This window comes from Prionailurus bengalensis, chromosome B1, assembly GCF_016509475.1.
Source record: "Prionailurus bengalensis isolate Pbe53 chromosome B1, Fcat_Pben_1.1_paternal_pri, whole genome shotgun sequence".
NCBI lineage: Eukaryota > Metazoa > Chordata > Mammalia > Carnivora > Felidae > Prionailurus > Prionailurus bengalensis.
In genome coordinates this window covers 42680638-42706950 of record NC_057344.1, presented here as the reverse complement: position 1 = coordinate 42706950, position 26313 = coordinate 42680638, and the positions used below count along the sequence as shown (strand labels likewise).

At 35.2% G+C, this 26313-nt stretch overlaps 1 protein-coding gene and 1 long non-coding RNA gene across 2 annotated transcripts; one reads left to right on the top strand and one right to left on the bottom strand.

The window, feature by feature from the left end:
• Window positions 1–1458: 1458 nt before the first annotated feature.
• LOC122473250 lies at window positions 1459–14385 on the bottom strand. The gene is made up of 2 exons (XR_006294631.1): window positions 14201–14385; window positions 1459–3037 (listed from the first exon to the last, which is right to left on the bottom strand). It is a non-coding gene; the product is annotated as an uncharacterized LOC122473250 (long non-coding RNA).
• On the top strand, window positions 11769–25646 carry IDO1 (indoleamine 2,3-dioxygenase 1). The gene is made up of 10 exons (XM_043563514.1): window positions 11769–11909; window positions 15196–15291; window positions 15408–15527; window positions 18690–18808; window positions 19953–19967; window positions 21492–21591; window positions 22136–22253; window positions 23329–23380; window positions 24044–24192; window positions 25159–25646. The coding sequence occupies exons 1-10, from the start codon at window positions 11811–11813 to the stop codon at window positions 25512–25514; spliced, it is 1224 nt and encodes a 407-aa protein (XP_043419449.1). The 5' UTR covers window positions 11769–11810; the 3' UTR covers window positions 25515–25646.
• Window positions 25647–26313: the final 667 nt, after the last annotated feature.

The following is a 26313-nucleotide window of genomic DNA, read 5'->3' as shown; positions in this document are numbered from 1 at the left end:
TTTTAGTTTGATATAATCACATTTGTGTACTTCTGCTTTTGTGGCCTCTGCTTTTGGTGTCATATCCAAAAAGTCATTGCCAAAACCAATGCAAAGTATTTTTTTTTAATGTTTTCTTCTAGCTGCTTATATTTTCAGGCTGATGTTTAAGTGCTTAATCTACTTTGAGTTGATTTTTGTATACAATGGACATTAACGGTTCCATTTCATTCTCTGTGTGTGGATATTCAGTTTCCCCAACCATTTATTGAAGAAATTATCTTTTCTTAGCACCCCTTTTGAAGATCAGCTGACCATGCATTTATTTCTGGGCATTCTTTTCTATTCCACTGGGATATGTGTCCTTTTTATGCCAGAGCCATATTGCTTTGATTACTATAGCTTTGTAATATAGTTTGAAATCAAGAAATATTGTGCCTCCAGCTGTGTTCTTCTTCCTCAAAATTGATTTGGCTATTTGAGTCTTTTGTCATTCCGTATGAATCTTACAATTGTCTTTTCTATTTCTGTGAAGAATATCATTGGATTTTGATAGGGATTGCACTGAATCTGTACATTGCTTTGAATAGTACGAACATTTTAACAATATTAGTTCTTCCAATCCAAGAATATGGGGTACATTTCTATTTGTGTCTATTGTAATTTCCTTCATTAACGTTTTGTTATTTTCAGTGTACAAGGGTTTTGTTTGTTTTTACCTTTTTGGTAATTCATTCTTAACTTCAAATATTTGGGCAGCATTGTAAATGGTATTGCTTTCTTATTTTCCCTTTCAGATAGTTCATTGTACACAGAAATGCAACTAGGTTTTTTATGCTACAAATTTTCTACGTTTACTTACTACTTCTAACAGTTTTTTCTTACCTTTTAAAGGTTTTCCACATATGTGATCATCCCATCTGCAGAGTTAATTTTGTTAAATTTGAATGACTTTTATTTTTTTTCTTATTTTTATTTTTTTATCTAACTGCTCTTGCTAGGTCTTCCTGTACTATGTCGACAGAAGTACTGATAGTGGGCGTTCTTGCCTTGTACAGTATCTTAGAGGTAAAGCTTTTAGTTTTCCCCCACTGATTACACTATTATCTGTGGAATTTTCATATATGACCTTTATTGTGTTAAGTAAGCTCTTTCTATACCTTGTTTGTTGGGAGTTTTGATCATGAATTGATATTGAACTTTGTTAAAAGCTAAACTGAATCAAGAAATAAAACACCTGAAGAGACTACTAACAAATAAGAAGATTGAATCAATAATCAAAAGCCCAGGAATAGATGGTTTCATGGGTCAATTATACCAAATATTTTAAAAACAATTAATGCCAACTCTTCTTACTATTACAAAAAGTAAAAGAGAAGAAAACAACTCCAAACTCATTTTGTGAGGCAAGTATCAGACTAATACCAAAGCCAGAGAAAGACAACACAAGAAAATAAAACTACAGGAAAATATTCTTGATGAATATAAATGAAAAAGTCTTTAATAAAATGGTAGTAAATTGAATTCATCAGCACATTAAAAGGATTATACACCATGTCTGAGTGGAACTTACTCCTTCGAACAAAGATGTTTCAATGTATGCAAATTAATTGATGTTATACAACACATTAACAAAATGAAAGAAATACAACACATGATCGACCATCTTAATAGAGAAAAGGCATTGGTCATTATTTTTCTCAATAAGCTCTCTTGTCCTTTCTGTCTCTCTCTTTCCCTCTTAAGACTCCTATAGTGCATGTATTGATTTATTTGATGAAGACACAGAAGTCCCTTAGGCTTTCTTCACACCTTTTCATTCTTTTTTTGTTTTTGCTTCTGTGATAGGATAATTTCAAATGTTCTTCCTGTCTTCGAGTTTGCTGACTCTCTCTTCTAGTTGATAAAGTCTATTATTACACTTTTCTAGTGAATTATTCAGTCTGCCTATTTTATTTTTCAGCTCCAAAATTTCTGTATTTTTTTCTATCTTTATTTGGAAATTTCTAACTTATTCATAAATTGTTTTCCAGAACTTACTAATTATCTTTATGATCATATTTTGAATTCTTTATTAGGTAATGAAACCCCTTTTTCTTTTGGTGTTTTCTTTTGTTTCCTGTGTATGTGTGTGTGTGTGTTTAAGGCCCTCAATAGTGTGGGTATCTGCATATTTGAAAAAACAGCGCTTTTTCTTAGTTTCTATGGACTGGTTTCATATATGGGAAGACCTTCACCAATTACCCTAGCTAGAGATTCTGGTGGGCCTCTCAAAAGTTTTTGGTGGATGTGTCTTTTCTCCAAACTTGTCCATGTAAATTCATAATTATAAGAATTTGTTGGTTTATTTTTTCAGGAGTTTATGATATCTTGCTCCCTCTGGTGTCTGTTATCTTGTAGTTCTCGTGAAGAAGCAGCATACGCTGGTCCCCAGGCATCCAGAGTGTACTATATCCTGTCCGTACTTAGAGACAGGCAAGACAAAAACCAGTCCCTTGGGGAGCTCCCTGAAAAGTCTGAATATTAGATATATGTTTTATTTTTCTCTTTCCCTCTTGCATGCTTCGACTCTTTCCCTTCCCAGGGAGAAGGAAGGATTTGGGTGTTCTCGCTTGTTCAGTGCTGAACCAGGGGAAGCACTTTGGCTAATAGAGCGTGCTAGTTCAAACCGCGGACTATATTCTCAGTGTTCCCAGACCTGGGCCCTTTTCCAATCAGCGCTCGTACTCAGTACAGTAATTGGTACCTTGGGCAGCCCCCTAAATAGTCTGAACTTTGGACATATGGTCCAGTCCTCTCCTTCCCTTCTTAGGGAGAAGCTGGGAGTTCTGGTTTTTCTCATGATTGTGTGGCACGGAGTAGGGGGAAGAGATTATGAGTAAGGTGCCATTTTATTCATTTTGGCTTTTGTCCCTGTCATCTCAGTGGCAAGAGCCTTTCAACAGGTTTCTGGATTTCTAACAAAAGAAATTGGTCCATGTTGTTGAATCAGCATGTCTGTGAGGAGAAGGAGGGTCCAGGTTTTCTTTTTGGCCTCTTGCTGATCCAGATACAGCAACTTTGAGGAAAAACAGAACTTTTCAAACTGACCTAACATCATATGGAAAATTAGAATAGTCCTATGTTTGTGAAATAAAGTAATTTGAAACTTCTCCATAAAATAAACCCTTAGGCCCACATTGTTTAATTAATTAATTAATTAATTAATTCTATAAAAAAATTAAAGCAAAATAACATCAATTTTACCCAAACTCCTTCAGAGAATGTAAAAAAAAGGATTATTTTTTTTAAAAAGCCTATGTATCTTGGTATCAAAATTTGGCAAGGACATTACCGAAAAGAGAAAGAAAGAAAGAAAGAAAGAAAGAAAGAAAGAAAGAAAGAAGGAAAACTAGAATAAAAACAACTAGAAACCAATATCCCTCCAGGACATAAAATTTTAAATAATTAACAAAACATTCGCAGATGAAATCTAGCAATATATAATAAGAACAATATATCATGAGAATACACTTATCTTGATAAGCACTGAGTGATATATGGAATTGTTAAATCACTATATTGTACACCTGAACCAATATAACACTGTTTGTTAACTACACTGGAATTAAAATTTAAAAAAGAAAAGAAAGAAAGAAAGAAAGAAAGAAAGAAAGAAGAAAGAAAGAAGGAAAGAAACAAATTAAACAAATATATATATTATGACCAAGACAGATTTAGCTTAGGGATGAAAGATACTTATAACATTTAAAAATCTATCATTACAGAGGTGCCTGGGTAGCTCAGTTGGTTGAACTTCCAGCTCTTTGTCTTGGCTCAGGTCATGAACTCACAGTTCATAGGATGGAGCCCTGCTTGGGATTCTCTCTTTCCCTCCCTCTGTCTCTCATCCATGCTCTTTCTCTCTCTTTCTCTCAAAATAAATAAATTAATTAAAAATATATATATCTATCATTCCAATTAAAAGCATTAAGTAAAAAAACTATATAATTTTCTCTGTGGACTTCAAAACATGTTCAATGACATTTGAAAAACATTAAAAAATATTCATTCCACTCATAATAGAAAAAAACTTCTTCAATAAGCAAATAGTATTCATACAGTGTGTGTGTGTGTGTGTGTGTGTGTGTAGACCCTCATCTATTCTATACATTGTCATCTTAGAGGAACTAATTGATATATATTAGATAGATAAATAGATGAAAGCAGGAAATCAAATTGTCTTTATCTGCATGTGACATAATTATATACGCAGAAAATCTAAAAGAGCATACAAACCACTTGTTAGAACAATTAAGTGAATTTGAAAAGGTCAAGAACAATATACAAAAATCAATTGTACTTAGATACCAGAAACATCTATAAGAAAATGAATTTAATTTTTTTTAATGTTTATTTTTGACAGAGAGAGACAGAGCATGAGTGGGGGAGGGGCAGAGAGAGAGGGAGACACAGAATCCGAAGCAGGCTCCAGGCTCTGCGGTGTGAGCACAGAGCCCCATGCGGGGCTCAAACTCACAGACCGTGAGATCATGACCTGAGCTGAAGTCGGATGCTCAATGACTGAGCCACCCAGGCGCCCCAGTTAGAAAAAGAATTTAAAGGAGATTACTATCTATAAAAATATACCATAGAACAATTTTCAAGACTTCCATAGTGAACGCTAACCAAAAAACTTTTAGACAACTTGAACAAATAACTACATTTATGGAGTTATATTTATAGTCATAAATTACATGACTCAACATAAGATATAATTTCTTTGCAAATTGGCCTAAAGATTCAATGCAATGAGAATCAATAACCCAGGAGGTTTTGATTCTAGTTTCAAAAAATAAAATGCAGAGGATCTGGAATAGCCAAAAAAATCCATTAAAAAATATTTATTTCAGGGGCAGCTGGGTGGCTCAGTCGGTTAAGCACCCAACTTCACTCAGGTCATGATCTCACAGTTCGTGGGTTCCAGCCCCGTGTCAGGCTCTGTGCTGACAGCTCAGAGCCTGGAGCCTGCTTTAGATTCTGTGTCTCTATCTCTCTGCCCCTCACCTGCTCACGTTCTGTCTCTCTCTCTCTCAGAAATAAACAAACATTAAAAAAATTAAAAAAAAAAAGGGGGCACCTGGGTGGCTCAGTCGGTTAAGCATCTGACTTCAGCTCAGGCCATGATGTCACAGTCTGTGAGTTCGAGCCCCACATCAGGCTCTGTGCTGACAACTCAGAGCCTGGAGCCTGCTTGGGATTCTGTGTCTCCCTCTCTTTTTGCCTGTCCCCTGCTCATGCTCTGTCTCAAAAATAAATAAAAACATTTAAAAAATTTAAAAAAATAAACAAACACTAAAAAAAACTAAAAAAAAAATTATTTCAACTAATGGTGTTGGAACAACAGAATATTTATATACAAAAAAATTTAGGGGTGCCTGGGTGGTGCAGTCGGTTAAGCGTCCGACTTCAGCCAGGTCACAATCTCGCGGTCCATGAGTTCGAGCCCCGCATCAGGCTCTGGGCTGATGGCTCAGAGCCTGGAGCCTGTTTCTGATTCTGTGTCTCCTTCTCTCTCTGCCCCTCCCCCGTTCATGCTCTGTCTCTCTCTGTCCCAAAAATAAATAAACGTTGAAAAAAAAATTAAAAAAAAAATTTAAAAGAAAGGAAAAGGTTTTTACTAAATAATATAAAAATTAATTGAAGGTGAATCATGAAATAAAATGCAAAATCTATAAAATTTTCTAGCAGAAAACAAACTGTCTTCCTGAACTTGGTGTAAGCAAAGTTTTCTTAAGCATAGCACTGAAATGTCCCAAATATGTAAAAGTAAGTTGATATATTAATCTTTAAAATTAAACATTCTTTATCAAATACATCATTAAGGAAGTAAAAACAAAACCAAAACAAAACAAACCAGAGACTGGAAAAATATTCTTAGTATACATACTTGAAACAGTATTTGTATCCAGAATCAATCAACAGCTCATACTAGTCAGTAATAAAAAAGAAAATCAAATTAAAAAAAAAAAAAGCTTTCCAAGTCTTGAATAGGTACATCAGAAAAGATATGTGAATAGCAGTTACTATAATAAGGAAAATACAAATTGAATCCACATGTGATAATCACATCTACTAAAATAGCAAAGAAAATGTTGCTGAGAATGTGAAGCAACAACAAATTTCATTATTCTGATAAAAATGGAAAATGGAAAACCACCTTGGAAAACTATGTAGCAGTTTCTAATAAGTTATTACATAACAATTCCACCCTTAGCCAAATACCTAACAAAAATGTACTCAAATGTCTACACAAAGATTTAGACCAATGTTCATAGAAGCTTTACTCATACATGTCAAAAGCTGGAAACAAATTAAATGTTTATTTATGGTTTAAGGAGAATGGTTAAACAACAAAATTGGTATGCTTATGTAATGAAAACTTATCGAACCATAAGAAGAAAAACATTTTTAACAATGCAACGTGGACGAATCCCCAAAACACTATGTTGTATGAAAGAAGCCAGAACCCTAAGCATACATATTGTATGATTCCATTTGTATTAAGACCAGACCCAACTAATCTATGGTGATAAAAATCAAAATAGTGGCTGACTCTGGGTGAGAGGGGATTGAAAAGAGGCAAAGGGAACATTCTGAATGATGTAAATGTTTTCTATCTTAATCTATGTGATAATAAATTTTATTAATCTTGTGTGGCAGCTATTTGTTCTGTCACTGGCTCTTTGAGTGCCAGCACCACCCCCGCCCTTGCTTGTTTTGAACTTTTATGTAGCTACTTCCCTTTTCTGGGTACCCATCCTCAACATGTGGTTGAAGTAATAAATCTCATGATGACTTCTGTATTTTGTCCCTTTCCTCTTTTCCACGCTGATTCTGTTACAAATTATCTAATGTGAATGCTTCCAGGGTACTACAAACTACCCCACCCATGAGTCTCAATAAAGGTATTTGCCCATTGCCCATAGAACATTCCTCCGCTTCTTCTTTGACTGTTATGATCAAACTTTGGGCTCTTGGTGGCTTTGGGTGGCCATCTGAGCCTACTGTGCCTCCTCTTTTAGAACCTGCGAATGTAATAAATACTTTAATTTTACGTGCTTTTCAGAGTGATTTCACTGCCGCGCTGGAAATTATCCTTAAAGAATCCACAAGGGGGCGCCTCTCTTCCATTTACAACATGACTCTCTAACAAAATTTATGTAGTTTCCTGTATATGAATTATATTAAGTCCTGTTTCCATATGAAATTAAATATTGAAAAAAATACCGGTCAAGTGTGCTTACAGACTTTAATGTGAATAACTGTTATTCCATTCATAACTTTATTTACAATTATGTAACAACCATACCTCACTTTTTTGTAATTTTTTTTTTTATGTAACAACATCTCTTACTTTTTTGAGAATAATGCGTTATTTTTCCAAAATCATGAGATGGATGCGTAGTCTTTCTTTTAAAATAATGTATGCATTGTAGACGATACACTTCCCTCTCAGTCAGCCATTAGCTGAATCCGAGAAATTTTATCATTTTTAAACCATTATTCAAGTAAAAATTGTTTCTAGTTTCTATTTTGATGGTGTTTTTTGACCTATGAATTATATAAACCTATGTCTTAATTTTCAAACATACAGAGATTTCCCAGTGAACTTTTGGTTATTTACTTGTCTTATTTTACCTGGGTTAAAAAATATTTTCTGTAGGATTTAATCTTATAAAATTTTTCAGATTTGATTATGGGCCTGCACATACCTATATGGTAAATTTTTGTAAAATTTCCAGTGTACTTGTAAACAATATGTATTTTGAAATTGATGAGCTTGATAATCTATACATCTTAATTAGATCAAGTTCATTAATCTTGTTTTTAAAATTGCTTATGTATTTAGTGATTTGGGACTAGCTGTTCTGTTAGTGAGATTTTAAATAAAAACAAAAAAATTGCAGTCTAATTGTGGGTATGTGTCTGTGTCTTTTGTGTTCCATCTACATCAGTTTTTGCTTTACACTGTTTGAGGTTATGTTTTTAATGTATAGAAAATTTAATATCGTCATATCTTCCTGGTAAGTTAAACACTTTGTGCTATAAAGTATTCCCCTTTTATCTTTGTAATAATTTGTTTTATGTCAACTTGGCTTAGCTATAGTACCCACTTATTCAGTTAAACATTAATCGCAGTTGTCTTGAAGATATTTTGTAGATTAGTTAATACCTATACTTAGTTTGCATTAAGTAATAGAAATTAAGTGGGATAATTTGAGTGGGCTTCATCTAATCAGTTGAAAGGCCTTAAGAGCAAAAACCTAAGTTTTTCTAAAAAAGAAATTTTGCCAGTAAACTGCAACATTAGATCCTGTCAAGAGTTTCCAGTTTTCTAGCTTGCCATCCAGATTTCAGATTTTCTAGCCCCAACAATCATGAGAGCCCATTTCTTGATATCTATCTGTTTACCTATCTATCTATCCATCCATCCATCTGTCTATCCATCTATTTATCTATCTCCTTATTGGATCTGTTACTCTGGAGAACTCTGATGCAATAAAATACTATTTGCCTCACAGTCTGCACTACTTCATATTTATACAGCTATGTTAGAGGCACAGAAATATCCTGAATCACCTTAATTTCTTTTGGGGGTTATCATGAGCATTTTCTCATAAGATAATAATAAATGTCAAGTTAGTTACCATGAACAGTTTTAAGAAAATTCCTGACACAAGTGAATGGTCAGGAAAATTTGGATATTATTTTTTAAATTTTATTTATGTTATTCTTTTTATTTTTTTTAAGTTTATTTATATATTTTGAGAGAGAAAGTATGGGGAGTGGCAGGGAGAGAAGGGGAGACAGAGTGGCAGGGAGAGAAGGGGAGACAGAGAATCCCAGGCAGGCCCTGCACTGTCAGTGTAGTACATGATGTGGGGCTCGAACTCACAAACCACGAGATCACAAGCAGAGCATAAGTCAGATGATTAACTGAATAAGCCACCCAGTCACCCCTGGATATTATTAATGTAAACCCAAAACAGTGGAAAAACATAATCACCAAAATATTAATGGTAAATGCCAGTGGATATTGGCATTTCAATAATTTTCTTCATTCTTCTGATATGTTCTAGGTCACTTAACTTTTTTTTAGCTGAAACCTCTTTTACTTTTAAAACAAAGCTACTCTCTACATAGACTAGCATAACATAATAATAAAGAGGAACTTGGATTACTCTATACGGTACCATGTTGTGAGGGAACAAATTTGTTTATCATCGTCCTGGATAAAAGTTCTTTTGCAGGTTTATTCATAACAGTTCTTTTTTTATTATTATTTATAATAGTTCTGGCATTGTGCTCAGTGAAAAGAAAAATGGGATTTCCAGATGTAGATGTTCACCAGGCAATTGGAAATGTACTTTATAGCTATGGAGATAACCCAGGCAGTACAATCATTACATACAAGAGTTCAGCCAAGTCATCAAACAAGTGATATATGCAAGGCAGTAAGATTCGTATCCGTCAGAGCTGGGAGGTTATGGAGCAAAAAGCTGAGTTTTGACTTTCAGGAGCTTTCTTTCACAATGACCTGGCCACAGGTATAAAGATAAAGGAAAAGATAAAGAATCGATAGAGGATAGTACGATTAAGATGCTTTTCTGACCCCTTGTGCAAAGGGATTTTCAATGAGATGTGGTTATTGCTGAAGAAAAATCAAGATAAATGAGGACTGAAAATGTTTCCAAAATATGAAAATATGAAAAGGGTTAAAATGTGAAGGTAGAGATAAATAGGTAGAGAGAAAAGTAGGATGCTAAAATATTACTGTTTCTGGAGTCGAAGGTAGGATGGATTTAATAAACAAGCAGAGTCAAGAAGAAGTTGTATCAAACCATGCTTCTTAAGAAAACATCAAGCCTCAGAAACTTTTCTGAGATAGAATTATCTAAAACTTCATTACATGTATCTGTCTTGACTCACCGATGGAAAACAAATCCAGGTAAAAAGAGTGAAAAATCATAGGAATAAACACACATTCTCCAATTCCTAAAATTGTTTTGGTTATGTTTGCCTTCCATGATGATAATCCAACACGATATTCTTACTTGTGTTTTTGCCTTGGGCCTGGTTTCAAAAATATCAGCCCCAGGGGCGCCTGGGTGGCGCAGTCGGTTAAGCGGCCGACTTCAGCCAGGTCACGATCTCACGGACCATGAGTTCGAGCCCCGCGTCAGGCTCTGGGCTGATGGCTCAGAGCCTGGAGCCTGTTTCCGATTCTGTGTCTCCCTCTCTCTCTGCCCCTCCCCCGTTCATGCTTTGTCTCTCTCTGTCCCAAAAATAAATAAACGTTGAAAAAACAAAAAAAAAAAATTAAAAAAAAAAAAATCAGCCTCATGGATTATTCATTCTGAAGCTTAGCCATGTGTTTTCCTGTGTAATTTTAGTTTCAATTTCCCTTAGTTTTATTATAAGGAGAACATATTCTTGTAAAACTACATGTTAAAAAAGAAAGAAAAAAAAAGAATCCATGATTCAAGGGAAAGAATAGTGTGAGAAATATTCTAGAATGCAGAGTCATGTACCAGGAAGTTATTTCAAGTACTCATAAGCTGGATGACAAAACTGCATTCTTACAATGCACTGCACACTAACTCCTCATTTCTCCTTTTGATCATCATAAGGAACGATACAGTTTCTCCTTTTCCTTCAGCTTTATTAGTAAGATCAAACAATGCCTGTAAGTGACCACAGAACTACATGTACCCCAAAGAACTTGCCAAATGCAGTTTTAATTTGCATTTTGGAAGAAAGATTTTCAGGATGCTTTATCCTTTATTCAAACTTTTAACATATTACAAACTCTCCAAATGTGAAGTACTATTGCTTCAACAGTCCTTAGCAGTCAAATATAGTAGAGATACAGAAAAGTCTTCCTAAAAATTACTTCTAAGGAATATGAAGAAGAAAGAACTGTATCACTGAGAACACAGATAAAAGACTGAATAAGAAAAATGGGCGTGTAGAGAGGTACTGTCTTTCTTTTTTTAATTTTTAAAATAATTTTTTAATGTTTATTTTTTAGAGACAGAGAGACGGGGCATGAGCTGGAGTGGGACAGAGAGAGAGAGGAAGACACAGAATCCAAAACAAGCACCAGGCTCTAAGCTGTCAGCACAGAGCCTGACACGGGGCTCAAACCCTCGAAGGGTGAGATCATGACTTGAGTTGAAGTCTGACGCTTAACTGACTGAGCCACCCAGGTGCCCCAGGAGGTACTGTCTTAATTCCTCACCTGCTTCCATTTTTTTCTACATCAATCATTGCCTACATTAGTTCAATGTAGCATGGTTTACATTTCATGGTTGCTGAAATAAGACACTACCGTGTTTAAAGAACCCTAGAGACTTAATGGAAAGCCAATGATAGTAACAGTGAAGGGATATTTTAGGACTTTAGCTTTGGTCAAATTCATTGTCTTACTTCAAAGATTTAAAAGTTCCCATTAAAAAATGTACTTTTCTAGTTACCTATATTCATGGTTTTTGTTATTTCAGTTTCTTTCCCACATTCCTATGACAGTAAACGAATGGTGTTCCCAGTGACAAATACTTCATAGTACCATAAACTTTCAGTTTCTTCATATGATGAACAGAGATGCTTTTGTGGTTTTATTGTTTATCTAATTACAAAGAAAGAAAATGAAACTATTCCAAAAGTGGAAGTCATTTCTTGCTGCCTACGTGTGTAAGTTTGCAATCATTGGCTATGGCAACCTCTATAATAAATAGATGCTCTGAAAACTCCTTGCACAAGGAGGACCAGAGAAGTAGACTGCAAGAATGTCACACAATAGGATACTGCCTACAAAAAATTCTTGGAAAAATTTGAAAGAATACCATATAGATGAAGAGGTGGGCTTCGTTCTGCCAACTCCACAGGTAAGACAAAGAACTGATGTGTGGGCAAAAATGTTTTCTTATCATTACTTACCTGAGCAAGTTAACTTCTGTTGAGCAAATGTGGTTCAGTAATTTTTATTGAACAAATGGATAAAGCAATGCCAAAAGTAGAGCAGAATTTTAATAAATGGTGCATACTTAACTTCCTTAAAATTTTCTGCCTAGAGATTGAGTCTTAAATCCATTTTTTACTTACCTTACACAGATAAGGTAGGTGATGAAATAAGGAAACTATAGAAGTATTTTGGCTTAGTGCAATTGCATTTCGGGGGGGGCATTTTGAAAAAAACCAACAAAGTAATAAATGATGCATGTCAAAGGAACCCCTTTTCTTGGTTGATAATACCTTAAATTGTGTGAAGTACATGTTCCTACTTTGATTAGGTTTTTGAGATGGTATATCAAGCAATTTTGTGTTGTATTAATACTACTTGTTGCTACTAAGTGTAAGATTTGGATGAGAGTCTGAATTGCCTTTTTTTTTAAATTTTACAAACTTTGCCTGCAAACAGCAAGACATGTAGACTAAATGTTTGTCTTTAAAACTACATTTTTTAAAGTTGTATTTCAAAGAATGCCAGGAAAACCATCTTATTATCTATTTCAAATAACAAACATTTATATAGCATCGTTAAGCAATTTACAAATACTAACTTACTCCACCTTCATAACCATCCTAAAAAGTATGTATGTTATTAACCTCATTTTCCTGATGAGAAATTTAAGCCATGCAGAGGGCATCTTTAAATGCAGCAAACATATTTTTAGTTAGAGATCTAATCTAACTGTACTTAGAAATAACATCCCGTAGGGGCATCTGGGTGGCTCAGTTGGTTATGTATCCAACTCTTGATTTCTGCTCAGGTCACGATCTCAAGGTTCCGGGATCTGGGATCAAGCCCATCTCTCTTACCCTCTGCCCCTCTCCCCAGCTTATGCTCTCTCTCTCTCTCTCAAACAACAACAAACCCACTAATGTCATTGCTTAAAGCACTTTGTATTTACAAATCACTAATACTTAGACCTGCTCCCCCTCCATACAAACACACTGCAGTGCCAGGATAAGATGATTTTGGAAATGTACTTATCAATGGTACAACAAGAAGTTGCAAAACTCTATATATAATTTTTCTCCCAGAGTAAATTCTTTTAAAAATTAAGACAATCGTGGCAGTTTTGGAGCTCTAAGAACAGATTCCAAGGGGGTAAAGCAAAACAAATGAAAGCAAACAAAAACAAAACAAAACTCTTCCTGGACTACTTAAAAAGTAATAATTACTACTTAAGATGTTTAGGAAGTTAGATAATATTCTGAAACAAGGAGAACAAATTAGTCATTACTTTTATTTCTTCACTGAAGATCTTTCCTAGAAATTATAAGTTCACAATGTTCATTTCATATTTTATCATCAATCAAATTTCTATTCCAAAAGAAAATAATGTCTTCTAGTTCCACATAGATACAAAATACATTCTCTAATCTAGCAGAAGTTGATGACCTCTGTGTTATTCTTAATTTATATTATATCATTAAGCATCCTCTGAAACAGAAGTATATTATTGATTGAATTTTTGCATCTGTTAAAAGTTCTGTCAAAAGGACGTTAATCACGATATATGACAATAAAAAATATTTCTGTTATTTGGGGAAAATAGTAAAAACCAAAAATTCAGTTGTGTTCCAGAGTAACATGCAGAACAACAATATATATATATGTAGTTACTAAAAACACCACTGCACAGCATTTGTGTGGTTAGGGAGAAGGTTTCAGAGAAACCAGAGAGGTGACTATCTAGTGAATATACTGCTTGCATATTTCATTGCTAAAAAATCTGCACTAATAGACAAAGACTGGCCAATTATCTGAAGTCCCTGAAAATGTTTGAATTTTGTGTGATGTTTGCCTTTTTGTCTTTTAGCGTACTTATAATATTAATTGTTTTGAAGCTTTGAATTTTATGTGACATTTGCTTTTTTGTCTTCTAGCTTACTTATAATATTAATTGTTTTGAAGCTTAAAATTTCATCAATGTTGGTTTGAGTTAATCTTTCTGTTTTTGCTGCATCCCGATAGTTCAGTATTGATGACCTCAAGAACATATCTGGAAACAGCTTAATGAGAAAGGCACGGGAAAAGAGCATATGGGAAGTTGAAGCTCATTTCAGGGCAGTGTCTAGGTCTTTTGTTTACATGTTTTCCTTTGACATGAAAGTATAAATATGATAAGATCCAAAGAGACACTTTTGTTTGGATTTTATTTGCACTTACCGGGAAAAATACAAGCCTATAGTACCAAAGCAGGCAGTTGGTACATATAGGTACAGCATCTCTTACAAGTCCAGTACTGTCCAAGGTTCTGTAAGAAATACAAAATTAAAAGCATGATAAAATCCTTACCATCAAATGGGGTAGCGAGATGTTAAAAGAACATTGATTTTTGAGGGGTGCCTAGGTAGCTCATTCAGTTAAGCATCTGACTTCAGCTCAGGTCATGATCTCACGGTTTGTGAGTTCAAGCCCCATGTTGGGCTCTGTGCTGACAGCTCAGAGCCTGCAGCCTGCTTCAGATTCTGTGTCTCCCTCCCTCTCTCTCTTCCCCTACCCTGCTTGTGCTCTCTCTCTTTCTCTTAGAAATGAGGAATGAATAAGCTTTAAAAAAAAAAAAAAAGGAAAGAGCATTGATATTTGAAAGTTGGAAACACTTAAAAGTTCAATCACAATAAACTATATGTACAAAACAATCTCATAAACTGAGATTTTCCTTATTCATGAAATGGAGATAACAATCAACTTTTTAGGTCATTATAATATTTAAATAAGAAATTATTGAGCAAAGTGCCTAGTCTACTTACTGACATCTAAGAAATCTCAATTTTCTTCCATTAAAAAAAAAATTAGAATCTAGCCAGGAAGAGAAAATAAATAGCAGATAACAATAAATTACTTAACAATGTGAAGGTATAATACACAGGATTTATACTTGGGGACCTAAGTGTATGTTGGAGTAATCAGGATGATTTTAGTGGAACTTTTGAGGTAGCCTGTGTAAAAGAGCAGGTGAGAGTGCTGGAGGAGAGGAAGAAGTCTTGAGCTCTGAGTGTGCAGGTAACAATGCAAGGACTGGGGTTACTGGACAGGTAAGTGTTTGTCAGGACAGCATTACACAGAATTGATCTACAGGCAAGACAGACTATGAATCAGATGCAAAACTATTTCATAAAAATTTTCACTGTGAAATAAATGTCCCATTTCTTTTTTTCTAGGAGGAACTACCTTACCCTTATGATCAATGGATTTCCATTGCTAAAAACCTGCCTGAACTTATTGACAAAAATGAACTACGTAAAGAAGTTGAGAAGGTTTGGAAAGGCATTACATTCATCTTTCTGTTAGAGCTTCTTAACATTTTTCACTTGGCTTTAAAGCTATAATGTCACCCATGTTGATTTGAGTCAATCTCTTTTTTTATTCCCAGTTAAAAATGGTCGGTATTGATGACCTCAAAGACCACAAGTCACAGCGCCTTGCACATCTGGTCCTGGGGTATATCACCATGGCGTATGTGTGGAACCAAGGCGGTGAAGATGTTTGTGAGGTTTGGAGATTTCCTGGTATTTCTTATGCTATATGACAATTTACATCCAATTTACATTTAACGTAAAAATAATTCTAAAACTATTATAACTAAATTTGGTGATGCTTGTATAACAGAAAATAAAAAGAAGACAATGTTTCATTGACTTAACATGCCAGCTGCTATCATTATTGGATTTTTAATCTTTCACTTACATAACACAGTTGCTCCATCCTGTGGATATAGACATATGTCCTGAGTCTTTCACTTAAATTATATTGTAAGCATTTTTTAGTTACAACATAATCATGCTAGTCATCATTTGAAATCACTTTATAGTTTTTCATTGAGTTACTGGACTTTATTTATTCAATCCTCTGTTTACAAATACTGTACTTGTTTTAATATTTTGCCATTGTAAATGACATTATAATCAATATATTTGAAAATTAAATTTTTTCTCTCTTTATGAGTTTTGGGAGATATGGACATTTTATGACTCTTCTTACTTAATGCCAAAGTGCTCTCTTACATCAATGTAAATGTAATCTGTCAACACGGAAAAACATATGGGTTTCACTCTACTCTCATCAACAGTAGGTAACTTTAGATTTAAAATAATACCATACTTTATTTTAGATGGCAATCCTAATCACCTGAAATCAATTGACTGTAATACCTGATCTTTAGACAAGAAAGAGATAAAATAGATTCCAGAAGCACCTTCTGCAATTTAATGATTTTTTTTTCCTTTTTGACAATTTAATTGGAATTATTATCTTGTCTTTCCACATCCTGTTTAAATACACAACAACACATATAGTTCCCCTATGTGATAAGTCATCCTCTGATATGTAAACAAAAGGGAAAATGTGTTCTGCATAATCATGGGAACACCTTTTACTTCTTTATAATTATCAGACTACCATATATAAATTTTGTGATGACACAAAAAAGTTTCAGATTAGTTCTAGCCTTACAACCTAAGCACACAGCCCCACTAGACTTGCTAGAATCTGAGTTTAGCTAAATGTGTAGGTATTGTATAGAAAGATCATCAATAGGGGCACCTGAGTGGCTCAGTCAGTTAACCCTACAAGTCTTGGTTTCGGCTCAGGTGATGATTTCAGAGTTCATGGTCTGCGCTGACGGAGTGGAGCCTGCCTGGGATTCTCTCTCTCTGCACCTGCCCTGCTCACGCACACATGCACACACTCTCTCTCAAAATAAGTAAATAAAGTCAAAACAAAATGAAAGATCATCAATAACAAAGGGCAGCATATGCTAAGTGGAGAAGTATGAGAGTCCAGAGGAGTTAAATAGTAGTTGGTATAATAATGAAATGTTTCAAGGAAGAAGTGGGACTTGAATTACTTCTTAAAAGATTGGTACAGCTTAGGGGCGCCTGGGTGGCGCAGTCGGTTAAGCGTCCGACTTCAGCCAGGTCACGATCTCACGGTCGGTGAGTTCGAGCCCCGCGTCAGGCAATAGGCTGATGGCTCAGAGCCTGGAGCCTGTTTCCGATTCTGTGTCTCCCTCTCTCTCTGCCCCTCCCCCGTTCATGCTCTGTCTCTCTCTGTCCCAAAAATAAATAAACGTTGAAAAAAAAATTAAAAAAAAAAAGATTGGTACAGCTTATTCAAAGAGGAGAGAAGCAAAAAAGAGAAAGAGAGAACTAGCAAAAAATATGGAGACCAGAATGTACATGGGATAATAAAAAAGATAAATTTACCAGACTGGACATCAGAATTATAAAATAAAAATATATTTTTAATTTATCTAGTTTTTATATACCACATTATTCTAAAAAGGATTTTAGAAGCCAGCAACAAATACATATGCACATATATATGTATATGTATATACATATATATAGAAAATTATATATATATATGACTATTGAAGTGAGGAAACTATAGGAAATATATGTGTGTGTGTGTGTGTGTGTACACATATTGTCAATAGTCATACACACACACACACACACATATACAACTACTGAAGTGAGGAAAGAGAACAAATGGATAAAAAATAAGATATATCAATATAAGGCGAATTTTGCTTGAGAATGGGTTAGAAATTAGCATCTGAGTTTCTTAGTAGCTGTGTAAATGTCTCTAATAGATTAAGATGGGTTTGAACATTTCCTTTCTTTTTTCCAAGTCATCTCAAATTAATTTTTCAATTAAGCACCTTCCCTTTTGTTTCCCTTTGATCTTCCCTTTAAATCAGAAAGAGGCAGAAATTTCCTTTAGAAACAAATGTAAATCATTTGCAAACCAAAATGTTTCACTTTCCAGAGGCATAAGTTCTGCAAGGGCTTTGATAGCCAATGTTACCATGCTAACATTTTGTCTTCTTTGTTAAACCATCATCTCCAGGTGTATTAAATTAATCCGAAGCTACTGAGGTTAGAGCTCTCCTGAGCTCTCAGAACTATTGAGTGGGCCAAATTGTCATGCCACCTCTCCCACTGTAGCCCACCTCCTACTACCCCAGATGAGCTACACATATTCCAGCCATAGGCTGCTGATGACAAGGATGATCTTAATTATTACATGGGACAATCTGGTTATAAAATCAGGCAGATAAAGAATAAAAGGTCAGCATTATGATTAGTAGAGCAGTTGGAAAACATGGCATGCATGAGTGGCAACAATGGGCACCCTAGGAGAGCGCTTGCCCATCAGGATTGCCCTGTGGGGGTAGGAACCTTTTAGAATGTGGGCAAACACAGAGCAGAATCCTGAGTAATAGCTCAGGAAAAGAAAAGTTGAGAACAAAGGAAACTGAGCATGATTTTATCCTTGTATTTCCTATGGATGAAAAATTCCTTGCATAGAGGAATTGCCCAACAAATATTCATGGGGTGGACACATGAGTGAATAAGTAAGTGACTACAAGTAACCACAGACCGTTGGGAAGTCAAGGATACATCCTTTGTTCCCTGAACCCTTTACTTCCTTTTTCTCTCTCTGACTAGATTATGTCCACATCAGCCTACATCTAAAACATACACATTTAATAATTCCCAGGACTAAGTTGTGAAATGAGGAAGAGAAAATTATAGTGGTTTGGTTTCAGAATGCCATGATGTAGAACAGCTAATGTTCTGGCACCCAGAAAGCAGAGGAAAAGGTAAGATACTTCAAAGGCTAATACTAAATACTGTGTTTTAATTAGGTCTTGCCAAAGAATATTGCTGTTCCTTACTGTGAACTGTCTAAGAAGCTGGATCTGCCTCCTATTCTGGTTTATGCAGATTGTGTCTTGGCAAACTGGAAGAAAAAGGATCCCAATGGGTACGTAAATTGTGATTATAGCAGGAATTAAAGAAGTACATGCTTGGGTCACTTGGGTGGCTCAGTCAGTTGAGTGTCGTGGTTGACCAGTTCGAGCCCTACATCAGGCTCTGTGCTGACAGCTTAGAGCCTGGAGCCTGCTTCAGATTCTGTGTCTCTCTCTCTGTGCCCCACCCCTGCTTATGCTCTGTCTCTCTCTGTCTCAAAAATAAAATAAACATTATTATTATTTTTTAAAGAAGTGCATGCTATTTATGTCAATAGGGAGTTAGTCATTGGTTCAGTTTTCAGCAGCACAGCTTTCTTCTCTTTCTTGGGGGTATGTTTTCCTCTGCTGGTATATACAAGAGAGAAAGGTGTATAATTAACATACAATGAAATGTGCCATCCTGACTGTTCGGTTGGGGGATTTTGACTGTTCTACACACATGGATAGCCTGTGACGAGATACAGAATCACCTCTATGGTTCTTTCTATTCAATTCTCTTCTCTACCTCCAGGTACACACATTCTGATTGGTCATTTTAAAAATTAATTTTTTCTGCTATTGGATTTCATATTAGTGCGATTATAGAGCAGGTGTTCTTGTGTCTGGCTTTTTTTTTTCCGGTAACATGTTTTGGAGATTCTACAACTTTAATGTTTATCTCTCCAGTTAAGAGTAAACACATTTTCGGCAGTGGAAAGGAAAATGCCCAGGCCCTCAGTGCAGCCTGTTGAGGGACTAGGCCCCTGCTATCATTTTAGCAGTGGGATTTGATACCCTAAGGGGACAAGAGACATAGGGTGTCCCAGGGCTCTGGGTGTGTTTCTGCAGAGGAGTACTGTAGACCCAGGAACCATAAAATGAAAGGATTTGATCTAGAAAAGTTTATTAGGAATGACTAGTTTTGACTAACTTTCCGTGTTCCTTGAATATTTAATTTTTTTTTTTTACTTAAAAAGTCCTAAGTGTTTGCAATGCCTAGTTGATAAATATTTTTTAAAAAACATATATATTTTTCTTTTTCTTACTTATATCTTACCTTTGATAGATCAGTAGTATTAAATTGAATAATAATAACTCAAAACCACTTTTTGAGTTTTTAACTGATTTTCTTTTTCTTTTCCAACTGGCCCACTGTTTGATGGCTGCTTTCATAAGGCCCATGACTTATGAGTAAGTATTTGATCATTTTATTCTAAGGATTATTTTTTATTCAAAGTAAATATAGGTTTATCAGTATCATTCAAATGTACTTTTTAAGAGACCAATTGAATTCAGGCAAAAAATAACTCAAGTAATTTTTTAAAGAGCAAATAATCCCAATCCTTAATTAGATCTCGGACTATCATAGCACCATGTCTGCTTGATATCATAGCTATATTTACATGCAAAAATAACACCTGCATATATAAAATGTAATTAAAAATGCACAAATACAAAATGCACATCCATCTGTGTGTCTTTGACTTAATAATCTCAGTGGCCAGAAACATAAACTTGTTCTTTTTGGCCCAATCCTTACTATTTTTGATCTATGTACTGAGAGGAGGCTAAAAGCTAGGGAAACAAAGGTAAATATCATAGGAATAAGCCTGCTTTGGTGCAGAAAGTGGATACAGGCAAATTATGTAAATTGCTCCTTGATTAGGAAGAGGGCAAGAGGAGCTCTAACCAAATAAAAGGGATGAAGAAGGAATTCCTGTAGCAGGTTACTTAAGCTGAGTTCCAAAGAGTGAGTAGGAAAGAATTCGCTACAAGAAAAAAATGAGTGCTCATAGTGGAGGATAGAGCAAGAGTAAGGGCCTCAAAGTGATGAAAATCTTGATGTATTATTAGACTGAAGGAAGGCTAGTGTCGTTGATAAGTAGTGACTGATGCAAGTAGTAGTGTGGTAAAGGGAGGAAGAAATAAATTTAGCAAAAAGATTATGTAGGACTTTTGGCTATGATAAGGGGTTTAAATAGTATCTTCAGATCAGTAGACAGCTATGGAAGGCTTTTACATGGGAAGATGGTATCATCAGTCCCATGTTACAGATGAGAACACTGAGGCAGAAACATAAAATATCTAGGTCAGGTCACACAACAAGTAAACTTGCAGAAATGGTCTGGCTTCGGAGACTATGAATTTAACCACCATGAACTTCATACATATACAGATACTGAATCCTTGGTAGCACTAGTGTGAAACTTCACTAAAAAAGAAAATATGGTATAATCAATTATTTGAATTTCCCAATTTCTTTGTAAAGCAAGTAAACCACTGAGAAATTGAATCAGGTTCACAGATAAAAATATAGATATGAATATATTTATTTAAAGCAAAAAGCCTGCTTAAAATTATACCTCACAGATGTCTCTATAAGCATCAAATATGTATAAATCTATAAATATGGTAATATATATGCATGTGAAAAATTAATGAGACAAAAGAAACAGAAATGGTCTTGGAATTTCTGGTTCCAAAATTCTAAAATAGAATTTAAAGTCCCAGCTTAATTTACCATTAGATCTTAGACGATGGACCTAACACTCATATTTCCAACAATGTAATAGAGATAGTAAAACCTAGCATACTTATCCCACAAGATTATTTTGAAACTAAAATAGAACAAAAATACTTGAAAACTACAAAGCACTCAAACAAATACGCCAGTATTTTTGCTAAATTCTTGACTCACTTGACTTATTTTCTTAGGAACATGGACATTCTGTTTTCATTTCCTGGGGGAGACTGCGATAAAGGATTTTTCCTGGTTTCTCTGTTGGTGGAAATAGCAGCAGCTTCTGCAATCAAAGTAAGTCTATCCATACTGGCAAATTTGTATCTTGATTTCCATAAGCAGAGCAATCATTCTATATTATGCATGAAATAACTTTATCTTGATTCAATAGAGCATTCAATTATTTAATTGGATATAAGGGTTCATCTGGTAGAAAAAAGTATTTTATTTATTTTTGTGTCTCATCTAAAATATAAAGCGTAGGACCCACACATTTAGAATAAAGTTTGAAACCTCAAAAAAAGAGATACATTTTTAATGCAAGTTGTCATTGGAACTAGATCACAGAGTGATATAAATCTAATGGTTTTGACTATTAGAATTAGAAATAAAACTATATAAAACTATATAAACTTATCTCTAAATGTTAAATAAATAAAAATAAACCCAAGCTTAATTAAATGCAAGGAAATTAAGTCAAACAATAAGAGGGTACTCACCAAAACAAAAGAAGTGGAAATCCCACATTTAATTTGGGGATTAAGAATTAGAAGAAGTTTATTCTATGCCAATATTTAGTGCTAAGAAATCTTAAATGTTTACCTTTTTTTTTTTTAAGGTAATTCCTGATTTATTGAATGCAGTAAAATGTGAGGACCACAATACTCTGCAAAGGGCGCTGCGTTACATAGCTTCTTGTCTGAAACAAGCCCAGGAAGAGTTTAAACAAATTCATGGCAAGTATTGTATGCCAGGCAACATTCAAGGCTGGCAGTCACAAGTTTCTGATTACCTGAAACGTAGAGTTGTTAAACAAATAGAAAAAAAAAAAAAAACCTCTCACTTAAGTGGGTGTGTTTTCACTTTATCTCACTAAATTATTATACTTTCCTGTGGTAAGTTTCGTTATATTAATTTTATAGATAAAGTAATCTACTGGAGAGATAAGATAAATGGCCCAAGGTTACATAGATAGTAAATTGTGAAGCTAGAATTGCAAGCCAGGTAATTATTTAACTGTCAGGAATGTCCTAGCCTCCCACTGAAAACCATGGAGACAGTTGCTTAAGGTTCAGGCTGTTTTAATTTCTAAAATACTTAGCTTCTGCTTGATAAGAACTCCCTAAGAATTCTGCTTTTTCACAAGTTAAGTAAGAAACAACAGAGAAAAGCTACTGAGCTCAAAAGTTATTACAAAATTAACAGTTAAAAAAAAGCAGCAATAACCAAAAAAAGTATATAAACAAAGGTCTACCAAAAAAAAAAAAAAAATGGGCTCTTCCGGACAGCTTCAACAAATATGTCACAGTGTATCCCTAGGCTTTGAGTTACTGATGACTGGTCATTGGAAAGAAATAGACCTTCAGATAAAAAATGTTAGTAAGCTTTGGGAAGAGAGACATGGGGATGATCCACAGGGAAACAAACCCACAGGGTTCCTGGGGTTGTTGTTTCTGCTTTTCATTTTATTTAGATTTGTTTCTTTCTTTATGTAAGTAGTTTATCTCATGGCAGTAAGCATGTGAAATAGCTTTAAAGAAACATTGGCAGTTTAATTGGTCTCCCTAGGAGGAGTCTGATGTGGGCTTAGGCTCTTTGATATAAGCTGTGTGTTAGCCCTATGGTAGACCCTGTTCAGTGGACATGAGGCTCACTTGGGAGAGCTTCTCCTCAGGGACTTTTTCTGCACAGATGGACCTAATGCCTTTCCTGCAGCCTAAGCTGAAACCCGCTATCAGTTATTTACAATATCTTGATCTCCTGTGATGGTTCTGATAACTGCTTAATTTAACACACCTTATCTTTTTACAGAATATGTGGACCCAAACACATTTTTCAATGTTCTTCGCATATACTTGTCTGGGTATGTAGTCTTACACCTGAGTTTGTTTTCTCTTAAACATTTATCATAACACATCAAATTCCCACTGATGATCCCCACTATCCATCGGGTTTAGGAAATAATTCATATCTTAAAAAACATGTTGTAGAGAAAGAATAGACTATTCTCTCTGTTATTAGTTGGCCAGGCATGGACTCGACTATGGACAGGAAAGATAGTCATTTAAAAAAGAGGAATGGAGGTGCCTGGGTGGCTTAGTCAATTGAGCGCCTGACTCTTGCTTTTTGGCTCAAGTCATGATCTCCCAGTTCATGGGATCGAGCCCCATATCAGACTCAGCACTGACAGCATGGAGCCTGCTTGGGGTTCTCTCTCTCCCTCTCTCCCTGCCCTTCCCCCACCTCTCTCTCTCTCAAGATAAGTAAATAAACATTAAAAAGAGAGAACAGAATGATATTTTCTCCAATGCAAAGGTAAGCTTCCATTTATAGAATCCTTATGCCAAATTTTCTCAGAAACATTTTATTTAGCATTCTCAAAAATGAACATGAGTGGAGGGAAGTGTGGAAGAAGAATAATGAAATCTATGTCACGTCACTCTCCATTCACCCTCTATTATAAAATTTTATATCTGAAAATTTGGCAATTAATCTAAATAATGATTTTTTTTCCTTTCTCATCTAGCTGGAAAGGCAACCCCCTGCTGCCAGAGGGTCTGAAGTATGAAGGTGTCTGGGAAACCCCAAAGAAGTTTGCAGGGGGTAGTGCAGCCCAAAGCAGCGTCTTCCAGTGCTTTGATGTTCTGCTGGGCATCCAGCAGAGTTCTGGTGAAGGTGAGTGGATAATGACAAATAATAATAATCTCCTATGTTAATACAATAGTGTTTTAACATCTAAGAAGTAACTTTCCATCAGCATCTCATCTGAGCCTATCTGATACTTTTCAAAGAATCACTAAGGCAAGATCTTGTTGTCATCACCCCCTTTCACAAACAACCAAGCAGGAACTTTTAAATTGCTTTACAGGTTAAGTGACAAACCCCTTATTAACCAGCTAGAAAGCAGTGAAGCCAGAACCAAAACCCAAGTTCATCACCCTCTCAATCTTGACATTTGAACATGTATATAAGGCCTAATTGGCTGTGATGAAGCCCATAGCACATGTCCTGAAAATGTATGATCAGATTCAGAAAGAGAAAGTCACCAGCAAATGAGATGGGACTGTGAGTTGAAGTTGGGGAAGTGGAGATGTCAGTGACAGGGGAGGCTTGACATTGTTCTTGGTCAGCTGTCTTATTTTCCAGCAGCTCAAATTTTAAAGATGCCCCAAAGTTGAAATATGAGCCACATCCATTATATTCCTTGTAGGGGTAGGAGAAGCTCCAGTAAGAACTTCTTGGTTAATAGTTCATTCATTTATTTAAAAGTTCTCCCTTAAACTCTCCTGGACTTTGTGTCATGATCTGTCAAGTATAGATTATATTCACCCTGTCTGTATCATCAGCTTTTTAGAAGGATCAAATACAGTAGGAAGTGAGAAAGGACACATGAGCAAAAAACTCTATTATGAAAGAATGAGTTCAGCTCATGGGGCTTTCAGAATTAAGCCTGTATTACAATAATTACCATTACTAGATCAAGATGAGTAGTCTTCTAACAGGGTGGTTGTGAACTCAGTGCCTCATGTTTTAGTGGTAGCTTGTGATCTCCCACCCACTATGACCTCACTCTGACCTTCTCCCCTAGATTGGGGAATGTTTTGGTTTCCCTACTGACTAATCTTTCTCTTGTTCCTTCAGAATCTTCTTTCAAATTCCTTCAGGAAATGAGAGAATATATGCCATTAGCTCACCGGAAATTTCTCCAGTCATTAGAGTCAGCCCCCTCAGTCCGTGAGTTTGTTATTTCAAAAGGTGATGCTAAACTGAAGGCAGATTATAATGAATGTGTGAAAGCTATGGCTGACCTGAGAAAATACCATTTGCAAATAGTAGCCAAGTACATCGTGATTCCTTCAAAGAACAAGAACAAGGCAAACTCAACATCTGAAGAAACATCAGAACCAGAAAATAAAGGAACTGGAGGCACTAGTGTCATGACTTTCCTGAAGAGTGTTAGAAATACAACTGAGAAATTCCTGCTGAACATTGACTAATGTAACTTGGCATTTCGTAAAGATCAAGATGTCTATATATGTCTATATATGATTATATTGCTCATTGTATCAGACCCACGAATTAATAATACACAACTTTTTAATAGTACTTATAAAAGATTTCAAAGTGTTTTTCCAATATCTGTTCTTTCCTTGTAAGAATAGAATTATAATAAAATTAGAATATTTTATTGTAATTAAAATGATGACATTCAATAAATATTGATATGATATAATAAAATGTCTAAAAGTTGCTTTATTCATAACTATAATTAAATATTTATCCAGATGAGACCCAGTCTACACTGCTACCCTCAACCATGGGTAATAGATTCCTTTACTTTCCCTACAGTAATATCACACTTGTTTATAATTACCTGTGTCCTTGTCTGTATTGTTACTACATGATAAGCTTCCCGATGCCAGGGACACCCTATTTTTTACTGACCCATGCATCTCCCAACCTTAGTGCATACCTAGCAAACACCTGTTGAATGAATATATAAATGATTGAGTCAATTCATGAATAAATTACTGTGGGCTAACAAGAAGAAGTCACCTTTGAAATATAATTTCTCTCAGGAGGCCAGGGTTATCCGACACGCACAATCTGGCATTAATTTATTTAATAACATAATCTAAGAGTGTTGGAGAGGAGCTTAAAAATTATAAGAGCCAAACTCATTTTTTAAAAATGTTTATTTTTATTTTTGAGAGACAGAGAGCATGTGCGCGCAAGTAAGGGATATGAGGAGAAAGGGGGACTGAAGATCTGAGGTGGGCTCTGACACTGGCAGCA

Coding starts and splice junctions, on each gene's coding strand:
- IDO1 (XM_043563514.1), top strand. CDS start 11,811: ATGTCACACAATAGGATACTGCCTACAAAAAATTCTTGGAAAAATTTG. Junction 15,292..15,407: donor TACGTAAAGAAGTTGAGAAG/GTTTGGAAAGGC, acceptor TTTTATTCCCAG/TTAAAAATGGTCGGTATTGA. Junction 22,254..23,328: donor AGAGTTTAAACAAATTCATG/GCAAGTATTGTA, acceptor ATCTTTTTACAG/AATATGTGGACCCAAACACA.